Genomic DNA, 25,000 nt, shown 5'->3' with positions numbered 1-25,000 from the left:
AACCTACGCTAGGGCAACTCTCCTCTCAGAGTGAGCTTTTCTTGTATCAATCGCGGTGGTTAAAAATCAAAGAATAGATCCTGTCTCGTCACCCACCGTTCAGAATGTACTCGAAAGTGGGCTGTCTGTTGGACATAGCTGTGGTCAGAAGCTATTTCTGAGGGCACGGGCATGCTATCTACACATCCCTGGGCATGCTATCTACACATGTTGGCACTCGAGTTTCACTTACTGATGATTACAATCTCTCACCATCAAAAAGTTTACAGCAGCAATGAACTCCATATTCATGGTTCGCCTAAGCCAATGCATCAACTTCTGTTTTTACCACTAGCTTTCCACAGCATCAAACGTCTCGGCCCGACCTCCTCTATTGCTACCAATTTCCTCTCAAATTGCCTGTGAGATTTAACCATGTGCCTCACTCTTGTCTCTATACCACAGGAGAATAAACCTTTTGCTATTTACAAACAACAACAAAAAAGGAAGAAAAAAAATCTGCACTGTATATACTCATAAATACAGATCTTTAAACTGTATATATTTATAAATACAGGTCTTTAAACTGTATATATTCATAAATACAGGTCTTTAAACTGTATATATTCATAAATACAGGTCTTTAAATACTCAGGGAATGAAAGGGCTTCTGGGCTTCAGTGCGTGAATGGGGCTATCTTACAATGTTGTTACCTCACTCAGTAGTTAATTCACACCCACCTAAAACAAGGTGAAAAAGGCTGTATATCTATATCTAAAGGAAACTCTTTTAATATGGTGTTTGCGCTGTCAAACACGCATACTGTATGCAACGGCATGTCTCAGAGGGGTAATGCACTCTGGTGTCAGGTGATCTTATGGGTCATGGCTTCAGTCATCACAGAGCTATGTCTGCCACCAGTCATTTTTTTTGCGACAAACATCAAATCCATAATGTAATAGTCATGCAAATCCTACAATACAAAAGTGGCCTGCTTTCTGAAACATTACTGTCAGAACACAAACAGAAATGGTACCTTTGCAGTCATGTAATTGTTGTGTATGTAGCCATGCCCGAAACAATGCGAAAAGTTAGGACATTAGAAACATGAGATGCCTAGGCCTACATGAAAAGCATAAATGTGCTATGCAGTTGCAAAATACATGTTGTCACCTTTCTACTGTGGACTTGTTTCTACTGAAACAGGCCTATTGTATCGCTACGGTACAATACCACATTTGCCTGGGGCTACATCTCAAGCAATTTTGCAGGCATGTCAATTTGGAATTGTTGGACCTGACTCAACCAATCACCCAGCGTGGTGCATGTCTACGTGTTAGAGAGGAAGGAAGTGGATGGGTTGGTACGGGGTTAAAGGTCTCCTCCACTTTTCCACAGTTTTCCGTTTTCCTTGCAACTCAACTCCAAGAAGTCAGGCCAAAGAAAGGTAGTAAAGGCTGTGTATAGAAATCACAATATGCTGCTAGAGAAAGCTGCTCTAAAAAAATGACATAGAATTTGGTTGGTCAGCAGTTCAGAGATGAACACTAATGGTCAGGTGGTCTCCTATCGTCGTGGTGACAGTAATAGACACTAAACTCAGAAAAGCAAGGCCATTCTCTCCTCGAACATCCATTATATATCTTTTTTTTTGTCTTTTTGTTAAGTCCAAATAGGTATAGTGGTTTCAGTTATTCCCTGAACATCAGTTAAATTCTCTTACGGCTAAGAATAGCCTAAATTGACTGGCAATAATCCAATTTCTGTACATGTATTCATCAACCATTTCACTATAGTGTAAAAAAAAAAGAATCAAAGACAATTGAACATGTTTTCTCTCCTTGTGAAGGAGTGGTCCCAAAGGGTCCATAAATTATCCACAGAGAGAGACACAAACGACAGAAATGTGCTGCTTTCCAAAGGGCCTTGTCAAAACAAATTCAAAAGCAATGAGCGAGAACACACAAACAACAAGAACATGTTGTGTGGTTAGTGGTTTGTTTTTTTAACATATTCAGATAAGTGGTGTGTATAATATTATAATACAATTGAACTTATTTACATACATATGCATACACACATTTGGGTGTGAGTGTAAATATGTGCGTGTAGAATAAATCGTACACCCTGTCTTCTTTACAGTTTCTGAATATGGTTGTGGTTGCCATAGAAGTTGTCATTTAACCCCCCTCCCCCCCCACCACCCCCCTGCACACCTGCTCTCCGGCCAAACACACACATTTCTACTTTGGGCAAAACCCAATAACAGTCTTCTGCTATTACTGTCATTGTATTAGATCCTCATTAACAGCATGTTAGCTGGAGACAGCTGCCAAGCACTGTATTTTTTTGACTGACAGATTGGACTGAGTGTTGAATGGGGGAGGTCTAGCCCTCTGTCCAAGGCAACTCTGCAACCCAAAAAAGAGTGAGATGTGGACTCTTTGTCTCTCCTGCCACCCTAAGGGCTGGGGCCACAGGACGTTCCCAAAACAACCAACAGCAGAATCCCTCAAAGTGCTTCGAAGCCCTTCACCGGCTTGCTCACTCCTCTCCGGCCACCGCAGAATGAGGGAAGGGGAGCAAACCTTCATCCAAGAACGAGATGATCGGCTTGACCACCACCACCACCACCACCACCACCACCCCATCCCCCCACCTTTCCCCTACCACCTCCCTCCACTTGCTCCAGCGTGGTCAGAGGGGCAAAGGGGCGATCGGGACACAACTCAGGTGGGAGTGGGGGGGGGGGGGGGGGTGTGGAGGGGGCTACCCTTTGCAGGTGTAGACCTCCTCCCTCTGGGTGCACTGCTTACATTCCACGTAGCAGCACCAGCGCACCTGACACTGGCACGGCCGGGTCACCACCCTGCTCTGAGTGTTGTGTCCCCGGCCGCAGCAGATGGCATCGCAGTTCTTGTCCTTGTAGCACTTGCGGGCCGAGGTTCCCGGCGAGTACTTGCTGGGCCGGCAGAAGCTGGGCGAGTCCTCGATGTGGAGCAGGTCCATGGTGCGGGGGATCTGGTCGCCGGGTCCGACGGGGCCCGGCGGTGGGGCCTGCTGCTGCTGCTGCTGCTGTTGGGCTCGGCCCGGGGAGATGTCGCCCTCCCCCGTGGCTTCGTTGGTGGAGCTGCCCACCTTCAGGGAGGTCTCGTAGCGCTGCTTCAGCTGCTTGCCGATCTCGTGGAAGGGCGAGAGCTGCCGCCAACACGTCTGCACGGTGCAGGAGCCCGAGACGCCGTGGCACTTGCAGGTGGTCTCCACCCCGGCTTTGATCACCTGGTGGGTTTACAGAGGAAGAGCAGCAACAACAAGTCAGCCACCGACCGTAGCCGCGTACGACCCCCTGAGTTATTAAACATCTCATATCCTGTGTATGGTGAGAGATATTTCCAGTAAATGGAATGGAAATAAGTACCAAGACACTCCCCACACACATGGCCTGTAATTCAACATTTTACGACCTGATCTCATAAAAATATGCACTTATTTTATAATCACAACTTCATATATATTAACTGCGGTGACCTCAAAGAGGCAATAATCGTTCACTATAACTCACTCTCATCTATTCTGTTGATAATCATTCCAAAAAAGAATTAAAGAGATTATAGAGATTATATTTATTACAAGTAAACTATCATTAACATAATGTGAGATGACATCAATGTAATATTGTGGGCGAGACTTAATAAAAAAGCTTGTTCAGTGCATAAAACAAAGCGAGACTCTCCAAGACTATCATAGTTGGGTGGGAGGTGGCGATAGATACTGTTATGATAACCATGGGTAATGGAGTTTGATTAAAGTCAATCATGGTTATTACTGGTAGTAAGTGGAGCACTCTTTTGAATAATAGATCCATTGAGATGGGAAAGAAGGCCATGGGAAAGGAGACAGAGTACCCAGATCCTGGCCCCCGGGTTTGTGGGCTGTTTAGAAATATGTGGAGGAGAGAAACCCAAGGTCTATCTCTTTACCCAGGCCAACTTCATCGTACTATGGCTTCAATTCAAGGGGGAGAATGGCAAAAAAGATAGTGAATGGAGGCATGCAGATGTAGAATTTACTCAACAGATGAAATATGCTGCTGAATACAGACCATAAGATGGACTTTAGACCCCTTCTGGGGTACTAAACAATAGAACAGACTTAGATTACGTGAACCGTCAGGTGGTTAGGTCAAATACAACACAACCGTAAATAGTCCAAGTTGTGACATTGCTTGAACTCTCTGTGGTCGGCCATGGTTTATCTGCATAATGGCTCAGCATCAACCACAATGTTCAAAGTTTTGTGTGAAAATCCATAACACATACTCTCCAGAGATAGGCTTGGACATTCTCTATGGTTTCTTTTTCTCACACTGTGAAACAGATTGGTGGATAAGGAGTGCATATTCGCCACACTTGCAGTTTAGGAAAATGTGATATGTCAGCTTTAAAATGTTCAGGGGGATGCACAGGCTAGCACATTCCAAAATTTGTGCTCCATATGGGACTTTACCCCAAACGTGGTACACCTCACTACATGTGCACAGAAGAAGAAGAAGAAAAAAAAACTGTACAAAAACAGTGTTGTAAATCTTTTATCACAAATAAAGTATCCTGTGAGAGACGGATCTGGAGAGGCCAAGTCAAAAGGAAGAGCACACATGGGTCTTAGGGGAGAGGTTTGTGTCTGCTAACATTTGGGAAGTGTGCTTCGGCTATAATTTATATTCATACTAAAATGAAAATGGCTACAATATGAGAACGTCTGAGTAAAGCTAGCGGACGCCAGACTCTTGAGTTTGTTTTGGCTCGACGGTTTCAGGCCATTCTCTCTTCTTTTTGTTTTTACCATTAAAATCACTTCCAAGCTGAAAAAAACACCCTTTGCTCCCTCACCACAAACAATTGGTGAGTTTTGCCAAGGCACAAACGAAAAGCAATTATCTATCTAATTTGAGAGGGAAAACCAAATGTTGATTAACGAGCAACCCTCTGATTTTTACCGAATTTAGCAGTCAATTCAAATGATTTAGGCTGGGCTTTTATCTTGCCATTATGTGGATGCTTAGAAATCTATAGTATTTGTTTTAATAACCACAGCATGTGGTAAACCGTTCCTTTCAACCACTGGAATGCGCCATAAAACTCTGTCATTGTTGTTCTCTCCCGTGGTCACATTCAATTACTCTTTGGTCATTTCAACTGGTTATCATTTTGTTGTGTCTTAGGCTGTGGTTCAATTAGAGAACAATTTACAGGTTCAACATACCAGAGTAGCGTCAGTAGGAGAGCTAATGAGGCGTTGTTACGATCTTGAAACAACTGGTACTTAGCCCAGCCCATGTTTCATCGACAGAGTAGTGGGGGTAGCAGAGTTTTTGATTGACAGGTGGTAGCTTGCGGTAAATCGACGGCGATGCGCTAAATTGATGGCGATGCGGTAGATGGCTTATTTTTTTTTCAGGATCCGGAGGTCCGGGGGCTATTCAGAAAACATTCAGGGCTCTCCCCCTGGATGCCCAGGCCTAACCACGTCACCCTGGATGCCCAGGCCTAACCACGTCACCCTGGATGCCCAGGCCTAACCACGTCACCCTGGATGCCCAGGCCTAACCACGTCACCCTGGATGCCCAGGCCTAACCACGTCACCCTGGATGCCCAGGCCTAACCACGTCACCCTGGATGCCCAGGCCTAACCACGTCACCCTGGATGCCCAGGCCTAACGCAATAACAATATAACACTAAACAAGACAAACCCACTGGTTGCACCCTAGGTCGTCTTCATTTGCAGTTGTGCTTTGCAGATGATCGGATCGAATCATTCCTAGAGAGTTGTCTAAGAACTGGTCTCAGGAGCGACGTCAATCTGACATTCACTAGCAACCTGTGGACCTGCACAGCGCTGACAGCGATAAGGACGACCTGGAACACAATCGCAATCATCATCAAAGAGTTCCTCCACACCCACCTTCATGCCCACGTTGGTGTTGTGCATGTCCACGCGCGCACGGAGGTCCTTATTGGAGCGTTTGCCCAGGAAGTCCTTGACAAACTTGTTGCTGTATTTCAGGTTGTCTCCACAGCCGCCCCACTGCCAGGCCTTTCGGTTCTCCAGGTCAGGGGCTTCGTCACAGGTGCAGCGCTCCATCCTCCCCGCGCTGCAGGCCTTGGCCATGGCGTGATTCAGGCCTGCCGAGGATATGGCGTACAGGAAGGCCGTCTCCTTGAAACCTACGGCGAGAGAGAGAAACAGAGTCAACTATCGGCTGCAAGCTTCCAAAGAAGGTCACGGGATCATTGGGAAAATACACACTAGAGCTCTCCCCACTTGGATGGACATTCAAGAGTTGTTCGACGGCCACAGCGTGGCAGAGTGACAAAACATAGTTTGTGTTTGTGTCCATCAACAACCTAGTGAAGTGCATTCAGGGACTTGGGACTTGTCTTATCTATCCTAAGATTTTGGGATTTTGGATTTCATCTTTTCCTACCTCTCTTTAAAATGTTAGCTCTATAGCGCCCCTCCAAGGTGCAGTTCCACCGTTCAAAGCGGAACTGGTACTGGCACTCCAGGGCGCTCATGCTGATGGCCTCCATGAGGGTCTCGGCCACGCCGGGGTCTCGCCTGCACATCCTGCGCTGCTTCTTCTCCAGCTTAAGCCGGTCGCACAGCTTGTAGTGGGCCCTGCCTACGTTCTCCTCGGGTTGGGAGCTCAGCGGCAGGATGGACAGGGGTTCATTACCTGTCAATCTGCAGAGGAAAATATGACATAAGACATATTCCATTGACATTTTTGGGGTTGGCATTCAGCAGACGCCTTTATCCAAAGCGACTTACAACAAATACATTTGACTAAGTAAGTGAATCATCTATCCACCAGTCATAGCAGGAAAAAGTCATCTATGCTCAGGCTCTGGTGCCATTGGCAGTCGTCGTGCTAGAAGAAGGACGATTTTTTTCCCCCTTTTTTTCTCTTCTTTTTTTTTTTTTTACATGCACACACAGTCAGTGAATACAGTGGAGTAGTGAGGGAGGACATTTGTGATAAGTGGACATGAAACTGGAAGAAGCGTTGTTGCACGTGGTCTAAGAGCTGGTTAATGTTCAAATGAATTCGGCGGCCATTTTTGAAGGTCTTGAGTTTAGTGGTTAATGTTCAGGGAATTTAAACGTTTGCTGGAGATTGACCTCCACCAAAGGCGTGCCTGTGTATACAGCTCATTCTCAGCAGGAGTATTTACATTCTATAAATGTTCTGTACTGTTTTGTCTCTGTTAGCTACCGCTAACACCGGCTACAGGTTATCCCTAGCGCTAGAGTGCTTGCTACTGTAGCAGCTAGCTAACTAGCCAGATTGAACACAGTCATTTAATACCAGCAGAGCGTTCAGGCAGTATGGGGACAAATCTAAAACAACAATGGACCCACACAAAACTGTGACAGTCATCCCACAGGCATGCGGAACAGTAGCCAAACGGAGACCTGGTTTAATATTTATATCATAACCCGGGGGCTGAATGTCACTCACGGCAGCATTATATAGATTTAAACATGATAACACAGCAGAGATTTACACTCTCATTATCGAATCCCATGCAAACGTCTCGTATTCGAAACTTAAAGCTGCAATTCATTTGAAATATAATGAGCCTAGAAGCTTCAGTTCTAAACATGGTACAGAGAACATGTGGGAGAGCTGCGCTCATTTCGTCAGTTTATTTAAAGGAAGCGTATATAAAACACACGAGCAGGGTCTGCCACATAGCTGGCAAAACCAATGACCAGCGTTCTGAGGTCAGAATGGGGAAAGCAGAGCATTACTTTCACAAACACACAGAGGGGACATGACTGTCAGCCTGCGACCATTTTGGTCACACCAACTGACAGGATTGGCAGGGTAGTTGTTCATTATGTGTAATTTCTGGGCCTCTTTTACACCGTTAAAAGTGAAACTGAAGAATAAATGGATTTACAGAACTCCCAAACACACGGTTCCACAGGGCACATATGCTATTATAGAAATAGTTGATGCCTTTAAATGTCACTTTTGTCCACTAATATTGACACCTGTTATACTTAACAACGACCTGGGGGTTGTCCTGACAACATACACCCAACAAGGGATATGTACATTTGAGATTTACTCTGGGAGGTGACAGAGAGTCCTCCCCCCACTCTGTGTGTAACAGTGTAACCTGTCTCTGCCCCTCTCTGCCCATCATCAATACCTTTGGCATGTAGATTATGATATATTTCTATAATATATTTCTATAATATTAAACTGTGAATATGAAAAAAACAATGTTTATTTTTATCGTATGCTTCTAGCATACTACCAGGCAAAAAAACCTGGGACTTTATTAGATAGTTAGTTTAGTTGGTTAGGTTCTCCTGGTCTTGAGATTTGAGTGACACAGTTTTCATTGAAAATAGAAAGCACTGATGATGTCATGCATTACAAAAGGCCCATGTACACAAGAGGCCAATGCTAGGCTGGTTCTGTTCAGTGTACTGGACCACGCTGGCATGATGAAGAACCAAGCTTCAGGTTCCATACCAGTCAGACACATGGGCAGCACAGGACGTGTTGGCTGGCTAATGAGTAACTTGCAGCAACTGAGTCACAGAGGGTTTTAGTGAGGAGTCACATAGGGTTTCAGTGAGGAGTTTGTCCAGGTCAGAGTCACATAGGGTTTTAGTGAGGAGTTTGTCCAGGTCAGAGTCACATAGGGTTTCAGTGAGGAGTTTGTCCAGGTCAGAGTCACATAGGGTTTCAGTGAGGAGTTTGTCCAGGTCAGAGTCACATAGGGTTTCAGTGAGGAGTTTGTCCAGGTCAGTCACAGAGGGTTTCAGTGAGGAGTTTGTCCAGGTCAGTCACAGAGGGTTTCAGTGAGGAGTTTGTCCAGGTCAGAGTCACATAGGGTTTAGTGAGTTTAGGGTTTTAGTGAGGAGTCTGTCCAGGTCTCAGTTGTAACGCAGCTGCACAGCCAGCCAGCCACGATTAAGCAACGGTGGAACTGCCAATGAACCAGAAAGCACTTTGAATTCAACGTTCAGTTCAGAGTAATTTGGGTAAAACTATTAACTTACAGCCTGGCCTTAGAATGTTCTGGATGTCTTTTATAGAGCATGTTAAATGCTTAAGTGTTAAAGCTAAGGTGACAGTGACGATGATTCACTGCCTCTCAAGATAATGACGTGTCTCCTTCTCCAGTCAACGGTGTAACATTTTCACTTCTGCCAATCCTTTAGCGTTTGAAAACCGTTGTCACCATTCATAGCCTAAAGCCTTCATGAACAGGTCCATGGCGTCTTAACATACTTAGTCAGTGGTTCTCAAATGGACGATATGGCCACAAATGCAGTCTGATTAACATGTGTATGTTACCTAATGATGGAACAGCCATTGTCTGCAGAATGATTCTACTTTGCTTTCATCACCTATCCTGTAGAAGTAATGCCACATATACAGTAACATCTCAACTGAAGGACGGGCTTTTAAATGTGTGTATTCAGATCAGGTCAAATGGCTCCTCTTTTTTTTTCTCAAAGCATGTTTGCCTTTCCTGACTTGTCTGACAACTATGAATTTTCAAATGGAAACCTGGCAAGCTGTGTCTTGACAAAAACGTTTCCCCCCAAAAGGCTTTAGGGAGCAAAAGATGCAAAGTACATGAGTTATTCTGGGCTGACACATATAACATATGCTGTACTGTACTCTATGGACTGCACTGTATAGACATTGACTCTGAACAACGGGTGGTCAATGTTGTTTGATTCATTGTTTCTTTGAAACTAATATATCCATTATAACTACAATGAAATGACAAGAGATTGACGGGAGCCAGAGCTAAATGAACCAGTTGACCAAGCATAACGCTATATGATTGACAATGTTTCCACAACAGTTTTACTGTGTAGTGCTGCAGGTTCAATATGTGACAGATGCCATATAGACCATACCTGCCTAATGCCTTGTTTGAATGCCATGTTTGAATGTCAGTGGGACCCAGAGCATCACTCATACCCTCTGAAATATTCCTAAAATGTAATAACACAAAGATTTGGGATGGATATTAGGTCATGCGAGACATTAGCATTACAAAAATCTGTAAGTCTGTAAGAGCAAAAAGAAGAGCAACCAGATGGAGCATTTCAAATGTGAAGATGACTCTGATATTAATTCTGATATTAACTCTGATATTAACCAGGTGTCCAGTCCACTAGGGATATTAACAAGGTGTCCAGTCCACTAGGGTCGGCCGCTATAACGGTCAAACAGATTTGAAAACGGTCATGGTGTGCTTTTCAATACCATCATAACATTTCTGTTCCATTATCTATCAAACTGTCAAATGAAGGCCTGTTTGTTCATTCACAATGTGTACCAGCACCGCTGCCAGCCAATTACAATATTACAATAGTTCACCTTCAGGAGTGTAACGTGACCTCGTCCACCTGAGGTTAGAGAAGGAGAACAAAAGAAGATGACCAGCGCTAATGACTTGGTCCCTAAAACAAATGCCACTGCTGCTATGGCAGCATTTCCTGTTCCGACCCGACAATAAAGGAGCTTCATGGGAACTAATCTAACTACTCTCACACCGGCCGACAAGGCGGCCGTACCACCTTGTCAAGCCTGATCTCGTCAGATCTCAGAAGCTAAGCAGGGCTGGGCCTGGTTAGTAACCTGGATGGGAGTCCAAAAAGGGTGAAAGCCTGGTTGCCGTGGCACATATATGTGGCTTGGGGTTGGCATGTTCCCCCCATATCCACTAGGGGTCTCCTTCACCCCACATGGAAAGACATGCCAAAGTGAACACCCGTCCCTGACCACGATGGTGAAGAACGCTACTTGGTCCCCGGGGCGCCGGGCGTCAGTTCAAGCCGCGCCAAAAGGGCGACCGCTGCCAGTGGAGGAATGGCAGCCCGGATGGGTTACAAAGGCAGAGGACAATTTCCACCTGGCGACCCGCCGAAGATAGTGCATGTGCTTGTGTTTGTGTGTGTGTTCACCTAAAACTTGCATGTGTGTGATCAGAGTGTAAAACTGCCGTGTGTGGCCATTAAAAAGACCATCAAGGTCCGATTTCTCTTCTCAAACTGAAACACCCATTAACAGCTGCATGATGGGATATCTGCTGGGTTCAGACAGCTATTCGCTGACAACGGATATGTAGTCGCCAGTTAACATAAACCCATACATGTCGTTGACCATCCACTTTGTCATACCCGACTAAAAACGACAGTCTAAACACAGACTGGCCTTTTATTTCCAGAAAACCACACGGCAGACAACACTGTTGATGAACTCCGTGCTGCGCTTGATTGGAAAAGTAGATGCAAATAAACCCCATCACTGAATTGGCCAATCACAAACTACACCCCCCCACACCTTACACCACCTCAGAGGGGCTAACATCTACACCCAGGGTTATTAGAACCAATGGACCAGAGCAGGTCCTCAGAGTCCGCCATGCCATTACTACCGCCTTCGCTCACAGCTGGCCCCGAAACGGAGAGCTCAAAAAGAGCTAAATTAGGACTCCCAGAGCATACTCTCATAACGGTAGCTAAATCAAGATTTTATAGACAAATATATGATATCATATAAATAATATAGGCTATATGACGTAGGACATGAGATAAGTTATACTATTACGAATGCAGCGTGTGTTGCTTCTCATTAAGCTCTCATATTATGCTATCCAACTGTTTAGTTTAGGTTGTCAAGCTGTGATCGAGATGTAAAGTTGATATGATTGTTTAGGCTAAATGTCATATGGAATAGCAGTCGGCCACATAAATAATTCAGCTCTTAAATGTAGATTAAATATATGGTGCAACGGCTGCTCCTGCAGCCCCCTGCAACGTTATTTTTTTTACGATAATACCTCATACACTGGTAAAGGAGGACGGTATAAAGGTGTGAACAAATGTATACCGCCCAACCCTAGTGTTCTGTTTGTTGCTGGCCACCCCTCAAGAAGATGCTTGCGCTTGCAGGATAGTGAAAGTGCAAGCAAGCTGTGGATTAATGAACTGGAATGTGTCAGTTCCATTGGCTGCCTGCTCTAGACTGTATAGAGAGTGTGGCACTATCAATAACGGCAACAGACAAGAGGGTTGTCTTCAATTGCACATTCCTGTGCGGCCACGCATTAGGGACCTTCTCGTCACAGGCCCCAGTGTCAGATCTCTCCACAACACAGATGCCTGCTGTGGATACCCAAAACAAAAGGCCAATAAAATGCCATTCCTCAAAAGCGTCTGTGTGACGTCCGTCTGTCTGTCAGAGACAAAAAAGACACTCTTGAAGCTGGAGGGAAGCCAGAGACAACAACTGATCTCTGGGATACTGCCTCTGTGACTCCCAAACAAAGGAATATTTTTAGCCAGTTACCAAGAAGGCTCGGGGGCAAGTGTGGATAAGAGGAGAGATTTGAGGAGAGAGAAAACACTTCAAGTCTCGAGAGAAGAAACTAACGTGGCTCGAGTATGTTTTCGCTCTGTGGCATACCAACGTACAGTCAAATGGTATCGCAGATGTGCTTTGATTCCATTTATTTTTCCCTTCTTCTAAAGGATTTTCTCATTCTCATTTCATTCTAAGATCAGCTATTTCCAAAGGTCGGTGCATCGTGTTTCAGAACTACAATACAAGTTCAAAGAAGGGTTAGATGAAGAGAAAGCCAACCCAAAACTATAACAAATGAACTAGTTAGATCAATATAAAACCACATTATACCCATGATGACACCCAAACCCCAGTGTCTCACACTCAAACAGCCCCACTCCATGTCTACCCCCCCCAAAAAACTGACAGTGAATAGATTGCAGCATGTTGCGGAGCGAACTCATTCAACTCACTCTGAGTAACAGCACGATTGGATGAGAGTAGAAAATGTGACTCTCATGCACATGGCTCTCTCCAGGAACTGAACTTGAGGTCTGGTGTAAGAGTCATTCATCTGTTTCCCCCATTTTGGACATACACCATTTTTTATTTATTTTTTGGGGTTCGAATAATGGAAAGCCCGAGCACAGTGTCTGGATCTCTGTGGCCTTGACAAAACATTGTTCACATCCAGTGTGTACATGTTTACAGTGTCAGGTATATGTATATGAACGAAGGAGTCAGGGTGGCAGTGTAGGGACTACCGCTAGGCTGCACATTAGAATGTAAGAGCATGTAGACTTGTGTTTTTCTATCATGAACCGTTTTCTGAGGGGCTGTTTTTGTTTGAGGTGTTGGCACGGCAACACACTTGGAACATAACACCAACAGACACATAATAAAGTTCACTATTATCCTACGTGAGGTGGGATTCTTGCTGCTGTTTGCTCAGCTTTGCCTTTTTTTTCCACATACTCATTCGCACCACACACTCTTCTGCAAGGCATCGCCAGGCTTCAAACAAGGCTAATCTCACTCGTTGCCATCTCTAGAGCCTTCCACCGTTGGGTGACGGCGGAGTTTGTTTAGTCCTTTCTTCTCTACCTTTCAACACTTCCCATTGCTCCATGACATTTACTTTATATACATTTTTTTCCAAAGCACTGGTTGAGTGGAATTGGCTCATTTACGTCAAGGTTGGAGCCTCGTAGGGCGAATCCCTGGAGGAAATCATTGACTTGTAGGCTACTAAACTTTGTTTGTCGTCAAATCTCTGGCTTTCTTTCAAGGCCCCAACAGTGGACCCCAGTGCTACAGTGTTTTATGGCTGCTAAAGTAGCTTCTCATTGGGGTTTACTAATGGTAAAGGATAACTATCTCTTGCCGGTAGTATTGGTGAACCTCTATATTACTCAACCTTCATCCCATAAACAATGAGCTTAATAGGCAAGGAGCTGTGACTTGTCATTCATTGTACTCGATTGCAAAAACATGCAGAATGCTGCGTGTCATTCACACACTCTGCAACCACAATATGTGATATGGTCTGGTGAAAATGTATGTATGTCGGACAAGTTGCACAAATGACCAGCTTCTTTTTAAAAATAGAAATAAAATGTATTTTCAGTTTTTTTTTACATATTACGAAAGTTGAAGTGTTGAAGAGCCCACTCGATATAACAAACAACAGTTTTAGGATCACTAAATACTTGGTATACTATGGTAAGTGATACATGGCTTGTAAACAAACGTGTTTTAGGACGTTCAAAAGCAAGGACTGTGTGATCATCTAATTATGTGTAGTTATGTGTTTTTAGCATGTTGAATCATGTAGCATGTTGTGATGCTAAACATGCAGTTAGATGTTCATATCGATGTTCTTTCTTAGCTCCTACTAAGATACCAACGCGATGGCAGCAAACGTGATTCAGAGCATTTTTTTCTCCAGTATTTGGTTCGAAAGGTGTACCAACATTCAAATAAGCATATCTTCTTCAACTATTTTCAAATTTCAATGTATGATACATCAGACCCTGTCACATTATGTCAAAAATGTAGTTTAGGTTCAATTCTGCCCAGCGACAGAGGACTAATAAAAACATGTGGCAGGGGTCATGCCCCAGACTGTTGTCTCTGCAACTAACATGTATCATGGCTGTTGTGGACTTACGACTGACTAAACTGAGAGGACAACTATGACTATTACTATTTTCAATCTCCTGGAGTGACTTTCCCAAAAGCTTTGTACGCCCGGTACTGTAACTTTAAGATCATCTTGAGTCCATTGTAGGTATCAGGTTCTATGAAGCTTTCAGGAAACTCACCCAGTACAGCGCCACTGTCAAGCTCTGTTGGTTTTGAGAAGAGTGCAGTTTTTAATGACAGATGGACACCAGTATTTCTTTTCACATTTCAAACAGAGGCACTGAAGGGTTAGCAAATGTTTGCAACTAACGTGTAGTAGTGTGTACCCTTTCACAATCTCCACCCCACTTGACTAACAGGTGCTGGTTGTAATGTGTGTATGTGTGTGTGTGTGCGTGTGTGTGTGTGTGTGTGTGTGTCTGCACACGATCACATGCACATGCTTACGCACGTGCGTGTGTCTGCTTGCGTGTGCACGGTGTCCCAAAATCAACACCTGTAAGAGTCAACCCTGGCTGAACTCGCCCAAACACAGCAAGCAACAAAAAAAAAAAATATTTCTCAATCGGCCTGAACTTGCTGGTTGTGTGGTCTAGTGTCTCTCAGGTCAACCTCCCCTCTCTCCCTCTCTCTCTCCCTCCCCCTCTCGCGGGGCCACACTCTCTCTCCTCCCCCCCGGCAGGCCAATTACTCTAAACGAATGCCAATCATTCCCTCCAGCTGTTGGCTCAAAACAAAGCCTGTTCCCAGACAAAACCACTGCTGTCTACAAAGGTAGAGAACCCAAAACAACCGTAGACGTGTGAACAGTGTGTATTCCCCCAAGTGTGCGAGCAGACACAACGAGTGGCTAGTTTACATTTCTGAGACAAGCCACCATGCTCACATTGCACAGAACCGAACCCGTAATCAACCCCACTGATGTCATTGCAAAGATAACAGGGGGAAAGGGGTGGGGGGGGGGGGCTTTGGGAGAAAGAGAATTTAGGTATGACCTTGCCTTGGATCCATGTGTGTGCCTCTTTCCCATTCCCTCCTTCCATTCCCTGCTTAATTCTCTCCCTTCGTGGTACATTCAAATTCTCCCTTCAGGAAAAAAATAAATGTTGGTCCTCCTCAGAAATGTTGGATGAACTTCAGACCACCCTGCCCAAGTCCCATCTGGTGTCTCACAGCCAGGGCCTGCCAGAGGTAGTAGGAATGTACGTGTGGTATTCTCTCTCTGGCCCAGGCTGAAACCATGGCTGCCTATAGTATGTACTACGACTACCATTACTACTCCTATTACTAAATGCTGCTGAATCTCCAGTAAGAAGAAAAAACAGGGTCAGGGAGTCTCTCTAGGGGTCTCTCTATGAGTCTCTCTAGGGGTCTCTCTAGGGGTCTCTCTGGGGGTCTCTCTGGGGGTCTCTCTGGGGGTCTCTCTAGGGGTCTCTCTAGGGGTCTCTCTGGCGGTCTCTCTAGGGGTCTCTCTAGGGGTCTCTCTAGGGGTCTCTCTGGGGGTCTCTCTAGGGGTCTCTCTAGGAGTCTCTCTAGGGGTCTCTGGTCATGGGGGTCTCTCTGGGAGTCTCTGGTCATGGGGGTCTCTCTGGGGGTCTCTCTGGGGGTCTCTCTGGCCCAGTTGAAATAGGGTTAGTACCAGGGTCAGGGTTAGGGTCAGGGTTAGGGTTAGTACCAGGGTCAGGGTCAGGGTTAGGGTTAGTACCAGGGTTAGGGTCAGGGTTAGGGTCAGGGTTAGGGTTAGGGTCAGGGTTAGGGTCAGGGTCAGGGTTAGGGTCAGGGTCAGGGTTAGGGTTAGTACCAGGGTCAGGGTTAGGGTTAGTACCAGGGTCAGGGTTAGGGTTAGTACCAGGGTCAGGGTCAGGGTTAGGGTTAGTACCAGGGTCAGGGTTAGGGTTAGTACCAGGGTCAGGGTTAGGGTTAGTACCAGGGTCAGGGTTAGGGTTAGTACCAGGGTCAGGGTTAGGGTTAGGGTTAGTACCAGGGTCAGGGTTAGGGTTAGTACCAGGGTCAGGGTTAGGGTTAGTACCAGGGTCAGGGTCAGGGTTAGGGTTAGTACCAGGGTCAGGGTCAGGGTTAGGGTTAGTACCAGGGTCAGGGTTAGGGTTAGTACCAGGGTCAGGGTCAGGGTTAGGGTTAGTACCAGGGTCAGGGTTAAGGTTAGGGCTACAGGGTACACTCTAGCACCTTTACCAGACCGTACCCCAAATCCTATGCAAGCACAAAATTTACTTTTTTTAATGAATATCTTTATGAATATTTTATGAAGTACAATTTATGTTTTTGTTTATGTTTATGTTTTAGTTTAAATGAAACAATGTGTAAAGTGATGTATGTATATGGGTTAGGGTTAGGGTATGCCTTACGGAAATAATGATGGTACATTTAAAAAAGAAAAACACCGTAAATATATACACTCCTTTCACCGGCTGTGTTGACACTGTATTTCACATGTCATTTAAGCCAGAAATGGGGGAAAGAGTAAGAGGTTTCAGTATGTACACGGTAAAGCTAAGATTAGCCGTGGGGAGGAAAGCACTAAGTGACATGGCTATTTCTAACAGGCAGTAATTGATCTAGTACAGTAACATGACAGAACTTTCCTTGCAAACTTTTCTTTCGGTCGAACTCACATTTCAGTAAGACATCATCATTTGAGTGCTGAACCGTTCCAAATAGTGAGACTATGATGCATGGTCTAGAAACACTAGAGCAGCGGTTCCCAAACTGTGGGTCGCGACCCCCTAGTGGGGCGCGGGGGTACTGCAGGGGGGGCGCAGAAATAATGGGAGGGGAAAAAAATGCACACACAAGAGCTGTAAACAAACACTGCTTGCTTAAGGTTACCATCAGGGGTGTTGTGGGCGTTGGATGATAAAAATGAGAACCTGAATGGAGCGCAGGCCATAAGCTGTAACAAAGAGGCAGCGAGGGGGCTCCATTCACGTCATTGACGCGCGCTCCATTCACGTCATTGACGCGCGCACTCCCTCCTCCAGCTATCTAGCAGCAACAACAACAATGGATAAGTTTATGAAAGAGCCAGAAGCTAAACGAAAAGCGAAGGAGCCCATGACAAACGTCCCAAAGCCAAAGTCAAGAAAGTATGACGATACATACCTCTCCCTGGGCTTCACGTCTAATGTGGTCGGTGCGGAGGAACGACCACTGTGTGTCCTCTGTCTCAAAACTTTAGCGGCAGAAAGCATGAAGCCTAGCAAGTTGAAACGTCACTTGGAGACCACACACCCGACTGATGTGAAGAAGCCCCTCGATTTCTTCAAGAGAAAACTCCAAGAATACCGTGGTCAGCAGAGCCGTTTCGTTAAAACAGCATCTGTTACGTCTAATGCTCAACTTGCCTCCTACAAAGTGGCATATCGTATCGCCCAGTCTAAAAAACCACACACCATCGCTGAGGAGTTAATACTCCCTGCTGCAATAGATGGTTTCACATATGATAGACGAGGCAACAGCCCAAAAACTCAAAGCTATCCCCCTGTCAAACAACACTATTGCGAGACGCATCAATGACATCTCAGAAGACATGAAAGAGCAGCTTGTTGAGAAAATAAAAGACCAACGCTTTGCGCTCCAGGTAGACGAGGCCACAGATAGTAACAAGGACTGTCTGTTAATAGCGTATGTCAGATACATTGATGCGGAGGGTTTGAGCGAGGATTTGCTATTTTGCAACTATGTCCCAAACAGAGCAACAGCTGATGAACTGTTCAAAATCATAGACAAATACCTGAGTGAAGCCGATCTGAAATGGGAGGACTGTGTGGGGATATGCACCGACGGTGCCCAGGCCATGGCAGGAAAACGGGGAGGGCTCCAGACGCTCATCAAGCGCGTTGCACCGAAAGCAGTGTGGACTCACTGCATAATACACAGGGAGGCACTCGCGTCAAAGCAGCTGAGTCCAGAGTTGAATGACGTTTTGTCTCATGTTATCACCACCGTCAATTACATAAAAACAAGACCACTGAAAGCTCGCATTTTTTCCGCTTTGTGCGAGGAGATGGGCTCCGAGCACACAGCCGTGCTATTTCACAGCGAGTCGCGTTGGCTCTCTCGCGGAAAGGTGCTGTCCAGGGTGCTATCGCTGAAAGATGAGATCCGAATCTACTTGGAGGAGGAAGGGAACGAACTTGCCAGCAAGTTTAATGATGAAGACTTCCTCATGAAATTGGCCTACCTAAGCGACATGTTTGAGAAGCTCAATGAATTGAATCTACAGTTGCAGGGCAACAACACACACCTTCCACATCTGGCAGACAGGATACAATCTTTCACACGGAAACTGGACATGTGGGGCAGGAGACTTGAACAGGGGGACATCGACTCATTTGGGAATCTGAAGGCATTCATCGAGACCAATGAGCTGCAGAGCACAGTGGTTCCATGTATGAGAGAGCACATCTCAGCCCTGAAACAAAGCTTCCAGAAATACTTCTCTGTGGATGACAGTGCCAAATACGACTGGATTAGAGATCCATTTGTTGCACCACCACCTGCCATGTTCAGCACTGCGGAAGAGGAACAGTACATCGACATGACTTCAGAGTCAACCATGAGGCTGCAGTTCACATCCACGACTTTGGCTGGGTTTTGGATTGGAGTGGAGAAGGACTACCCTCTCATTGGACAGAAAGCTGTGGGAATACTGCTGCCTTTTGCAACATCGTACCTGTGTGAGATAGGCTTTTCTGCTGTTGCTGCTATCAAAAGCAAATACAGGTCGAAGTTGAACATTGAGAATGAACTGAGAGTGGCAGTCTCAAAACAACAACCCCGCTTTGAGAAGATTTGCAAGGCAAAGCAAGCACACACAAGTCATTGATCGTAATTGTGATAGAAATGTGAGGAGTAAGAATAGTGATGCAGTAGAAATTAGTTAATGTTGATATGTTGAATATTTCAGTGGCACAGGATCATTTGCCAAGCACTTATGTTCCTTTTCAAACCATAATAAAATATAAAACTATAGTTGGATATACTGTATGTGTCTTGTTATTATTAGAAGAGAAAATGTAATGTTTTTACAACTTTATACAATTAATTATATCAATCTAGGTGGGAACCGGGTTAGGGGGGGCTCGAAAATATTTCCAATTACCCAAGGGGGGCCTGATTGAAAAAGTTTGGGAACCACTGCACTAGAGAGTGTTATTCACTAAGTAAGAGAGGGGGGGGGGGGGCTGGACTCCAATATCTTCAACAGCTGACCTAGACAGGATGTGACCAACCAATGACGTCACATCTGTGTCCCTTCTGGTCATTTGCAAAAACATGTTTCCCCACATGTCACATGTATGTAAAAATATAGAATGCATCGGTAAAGATTCGATTTCGTTCTCGACATTTTACGAGACATCGACGACGTCGAAGGCTCCTCACAATTTGGAGACATCAGCCAGTAGTAAATCATTTACAGAGAATTGTGTTGTTCGTGTCGTTCAATGAGAATGTTGTCCCCGACCTCTGTTCATTGGTACTGTTGTTCAGCCTGTGTATGAACACACACACAGCAGCACCCACCCAGGTTTGGGAATGGGAGCGTGGCGCCTGGTAAGAGGTTTAACTGCGATGTGAGAACTCAAGGCATGTAGGGTCACAGCGGCTCAGTGGTTGTAGTCACTGTGTGACTGGCACAGGTTGGGCGTGCCACGGAGTCCGCATGACTCCCCTGTTCTAGCCCACGCCATGGCACAGAGCAGCCCTGTACCAGCGCACCGGGGGACCGACCGCATTCAGGCACACATACACACCGGTTCACACACACTGACACGAGAATCAGACCACCGGTCTTTTGTAGAGAAAAGAAAGCAAGTACTCCCAACAATACTTGACTGTACAGTATTTGGTTGTGTAGGTTCAAGATTCCGAACGCAACATTTGTTCATTTGGTCAGTCATGTGTTTAAGCCAGGGGGCGGTCCTCCAAATATAATACCTCTGCATTGTTATGACATAGTGTGTTATGGATATGAAAACGGCTGGCAATTTGGTGGCATTTGGTGAATGTACATGTACATCATGGACAATACACTGTACTGAGGTCATTTTGTGGAACAGAGTCAGTAGTCGATTTGTGCCAAGGCTGTTGGTTTAGGGGGAAAGACATATGGCAAACCGGAATGCAAGCCAGGAGAATTAATCAGCATTCTGTAGCTTCATCGATGCTAAAATGATGTTTTCATCATTTTGAAAAATAAGTTACTTTTAATCAACTGCCAACACAGGTAAATTGTACTGCCCAGAGTTGCCTTACAATACATTCAGCATCTGATCTCAAACCTGTCATGACCCCCGAAGGGACATGAGGAGCAAAGTTGAGGATTCAAGCCAAAAAAGTAAAAGCAATCATTTGTCAATCTACTAATCTTGGCTCCAGACAAGTGCCATTTCTCCAGAGTTCCCACAGAGCAGGAAAGGAAATTGCCCTGCGGTTAAAAGACGGAAAACACATGACATGGCGATCCCGCTAATTAACATCATCTCATCAATCCTTGACCACTAAAAGTATCATGATTCTATATTGGCTTTCCTGTTTCGCAAATTACCCATGTCCACCAATCCCATCTGTGAAGAACATCATGCGTGTATACCTTCTTACCAATGAGAGTTTCCGTTCCATATCTGCCGACTATCCACCCATGAAGTACACAGCTGACTGCTAGGATTGGACTGGAACCGCCCTCCTTTCAAAAGCCAACTGTGGTCTTCTCGGCATGCTGACGACACCAGAACCTTAAGCCTTTCGGATGTGAGTGGGCCAAACACATTTTAAAGACCTTCCCAAATGCAATAACACCATGTAATCTTCAAGACATACAGTACAACCATATCATTATACAATACAGTAATGCAGCCAGAATCCAAGCCACTGTTAGACGCCACTAACAAAGGTGTCCATCCTTTGGTAAGGTGTGCTATCCAACAAGGCTGAGTATGAACCTGATTCAACTATTTTTCTTCTCACTATAACAATCGAGGTGTTTTGGGTAGATGGGTTGTTTCCAGTGTGGATTGTCTCAACATGCTATTTGAGGAACATATTTCAAATTGAACGTGTTTCAAACGTGTTGCACTACGAGTGAGGGAGACCAAAGACATCAGACATCGAAGTGGATCAAAAGCATTTTGTACTTGAAATGGATTTTTGACCACAACCTGAATTATATTTACACAGTGTTCGGTGCCTTTAGATTTGGCTGTTTTCACATTTCATTTCCCACTCTCCTTAGGTTACACAAAGGAGTTTGAAAGTCCTGATTGAGAACCATCTTGCACTCCCAGAAGAGACTGCACCCCCCTGTGGAAGCTTTGGGTATAGCATACCTTTCACAAGGCGCAGGGAGGACATTCACAGTGAGAACTCACCAGTGAAAACTCACAGTGCTGCTCGCTGAAAAACAGTGCCAAACACACCAGAACGGAAACACAAAGACAACAAAGCTTGCTCTTACAAAGGGCATAGGGTCTTTTATCTAAAGCCTCAGGGTTTGCGTGATCTCACTAGGTCACATGATCACACCGCCGAAAGCTTGAGAGAATCCTATCTCCTTGTCTCATGGTAAAGTGATACCCTTTGAGGTGTGGCTCTAGCCACAGGATATCCTCTGAAGTTGGGAAATCCCTTTCTACCCGAGCCGCTCCCCGCCCTGCGCGTCAGGGCTAATCAGTGCTTAAGGCCCTCATAATGAGACGCCCGCCACCACTGTCTGCCAGGCTACGCCAGCCTAAGCCCACACTAGCGCGGCAGCTCCTAATGAGTGGTAATCACCCAGCATCTGTCCACAAACCACTGGCATCGCTGCAGCACGCACATGGGGCAGGGTGGGGAGGGGCAGGGGGGCCGGGGGAAGGTTGACACGGGGGCTCTGGTAGTAGCTAGCCACTCTCGTTTCATCTCTGTCTGTGCCACACTAGAGGAGAGGAAAGTTTCACCTTCTGCTCAGGAGAGGTGGATTTAGGGCTGAAATGTTGAATTGATGTGAACAGAGGAGCTTAATTCAATATGATTACGAGCTATCACATGTGGAATACTTCACACATTCACTAAAATACATCACATATGTTGTTTTAGGCATGTTGTCAAATTCTCTTAGTGGGGCTTTTGATATCTGGCTTGACATCACCTTTCATCTTGAACTGAAGAGGACAACAAGCCATATGTAGCTGTCACAGTCTGTTGCTATTGGTTTACTCAAGATGATCTAGTGCCTTGGTGATTGGTGAATCATCATAGCATGACTGTGGGCAGGTTTCCTGTATATGTCGCGCACCAACTAAACAAAAACAAACATCTGGCTCCGTTGGAAGCTTGCATTCAATGCAGTTTACAAGACCGCAGAGTGACTTTCCACTGACACAAAAAAAACAGATTTAAATGAATGGAATCAGCTGTCCTGGAACTATTCGAGGTGAACCCTTGAGAGGTCAACGAAGTGAACAACTAAGTGAACAGCTTTACTCCCTTCCCTTTAATAGCTCTCAACAACATCTCCACCAAAATGACAGAAATGCCCTCAAGGTACAGTACGATGCCCAAGAATGAAACTAGACAAGACGTCGTCCACCGATAGCAACCCTAATGATACCGGATTTTGAGTGAGGACCAGCACCTGCCACAACAGTCTGGGGGAAAGTAAATGAGTGCTCACATTCTTGTGGCAAAGGATGACAATTTCGAGCGGGTGCTTGACTACGCTAGGAATCCCACCCCGCCCTCTGCTGAGCAGACTATGGGCAACGGGAGAGCGTGTTTATGTTACACTTACGCTCCACCGCACTCTGGAAATTGGGTATGCAACACTGACAGTCTATTTTGAGTAAATCAGTACCCAGGAAGGCCTGAGGATGCCTCGTCCACATGGTCCCATATTTATTTGAACAAGTTGTGTGTTAGTATGGACTCCACTCAATGTCACACAGGGAGGTCAGAGTGGCAGAGTGGCAGTTGGGTCGTGTCGGGTTTCTGGGAAGTCGGCTTAAGGGGCAGTAGCGTTCTTGTCTGCGTCTTGTGTCACCTGGTCCGGGGGTCTTTTTCAGATTGTCTCATGTTCCTTTGGCTTAAAGGAGCTAAATCATTCACCGACACTCATTCATATTCCGTTCTCTCTTCAGGCCACGGAATAACTCTGGACGTAGTCAAATACCACATGTCCCTTTTGCACAGAGGCCACGGATACAGAACAGGCTGACTGAGAGAATAGAAAACAAGCCTTAACTGAATAAATCAATATGCATTCACCATTAGAGTCGGTCACAGTGCCAATTTCGCACCTTCACCCTTAATACATGCAATTGGGTAGGGTTCGCGAGCCGTGGAGGATGTTGCTAAACGATTACGCTCTACGGCTACAGGCCTAAAGGTGAGAGAGAGAGCTCACTTGACACCCGTGTGACTTTTTTTTTTTTTACAGATATTGGTATTGGGCTGAACCCCTCACAAATCTCAATTTTCATCAGGATAGCATAATAAGCCCAGATTCCAATCACGCAGTTCTAAACACTACGCAAGTCATCTCAATTACTCTTAAATTAAAAGGTGCCCAAAAAAACAAAGGAAAGTTTATCACATATTAGGCGTCAATGGACTCTCTCCCTCTGGCAACTCCGACATGATTGTTATCCAACACGAGAAGACATTGAACTTCTTTCCAAACAGTGCGATTCCGCCCATAATCTCTTTGTCCGGTTGTTAGTCATTTATTAGTTTCCTTATACAAGATCTGAGAGAAGGCTAGACCCAATTCAACAGGCCCTCAGGCCTAACAAACCCATTTACAGCTTCATAATGTGCAACAAGTCCTGGGGGGCCACTCCCTGCGTCCCCCCAACAGATTCACAACTAACAAAGCCCTTATCACCTAATACCCCTGGAACTGCCTCAGGCGTCCTGACGAGAACAATCTAGGATCATCTGTTGGTGTGACCTGCCTCTGCTTGATCCCAGTACTGTTTACAAAGCAAGGGGGGTTATTCATTGTGTCATCAACACTCATGTAAACATATTTTCGGCAGAAGTGACTGTCATATTGTGATTAGTGAATGAACATTCTATTTTTTGACATTCTGACTCATTTTCCGCATGCATGGTTGCTGCAGGTGCCGCTGAGAGATCTCACAGACATCTCTGCACAGATGAGTGACATTGATGTGCACAGCTTAAAACCACAAACTGGAAATAAAGCTCCAGCGTTCTGGAGGGTGTTTAAGGTTCCTAGAAGGGTTGTGAATGTTTCAAAACGGTCCTTTAAAGTTAGGAAGAGTGAAATTCCACTGAAGACTACAACAGGCTCTCCCGGTGTGGAGGTCACAGTGGGCTCCACCTAAAACCAAGGCGTTCCCTGGGAAATGACTTTACTTTGAAATGGAGCCTTCTATGCTCACTCAATGTTACATTACTGCTGTTGATATGATATTACTCCAACGATTGGGGGAAACTGTACAATCTGGACACATTCTTTCA

At 45.3% G+C, this 25,000-nt stretch overlaps 1 protein-coding gene across 1 annotated transcript in view; it reads right to left on the bottom strand.

The window, feature by feature from the left end:
* Positions 1-2,749: 2,749 nt before the first annotated feature.
* wnt9a (wingless-type MMTV integration site family, member 9A) overlaps positions 2,750-25,000 on the bottom strand; it is a gene marked incomplete at both ends in the record, with an annotated part of 23,699 nt that continues 1,448 nt past the window's right edge. Inside the window, 3 exon segments of the mRNA XM_080546735.1 lie at positions 2,750-3,259; positions 5,944-6,206; positions 6,467-6,726. Of these exon segments, the coding sequence (XP_080402861.1) occupies positions 2,750-3,259; positions 5,944-6,206; positions 6,467-6,726 (1,033 nt within the window).

Source organism: Nansenia antarctica (genome assembly GCF_963989245.1).
Source record: "Nansenia antarctica genome assembly, chromosome: 16".
Classification (NCBI taxonomy): domain Eukaryota; kingdom Metazoa; phylum Chordata; class Actinopteri; order Argentiniformes; family Microstomatidae; genus Nansenia; species Nansenia antarctica.
The sequence above is the reverse complement of the archived record's forward strand: the minus strand, read 5'-3'. Positions and strand labels throughout refer to the sequence as shown.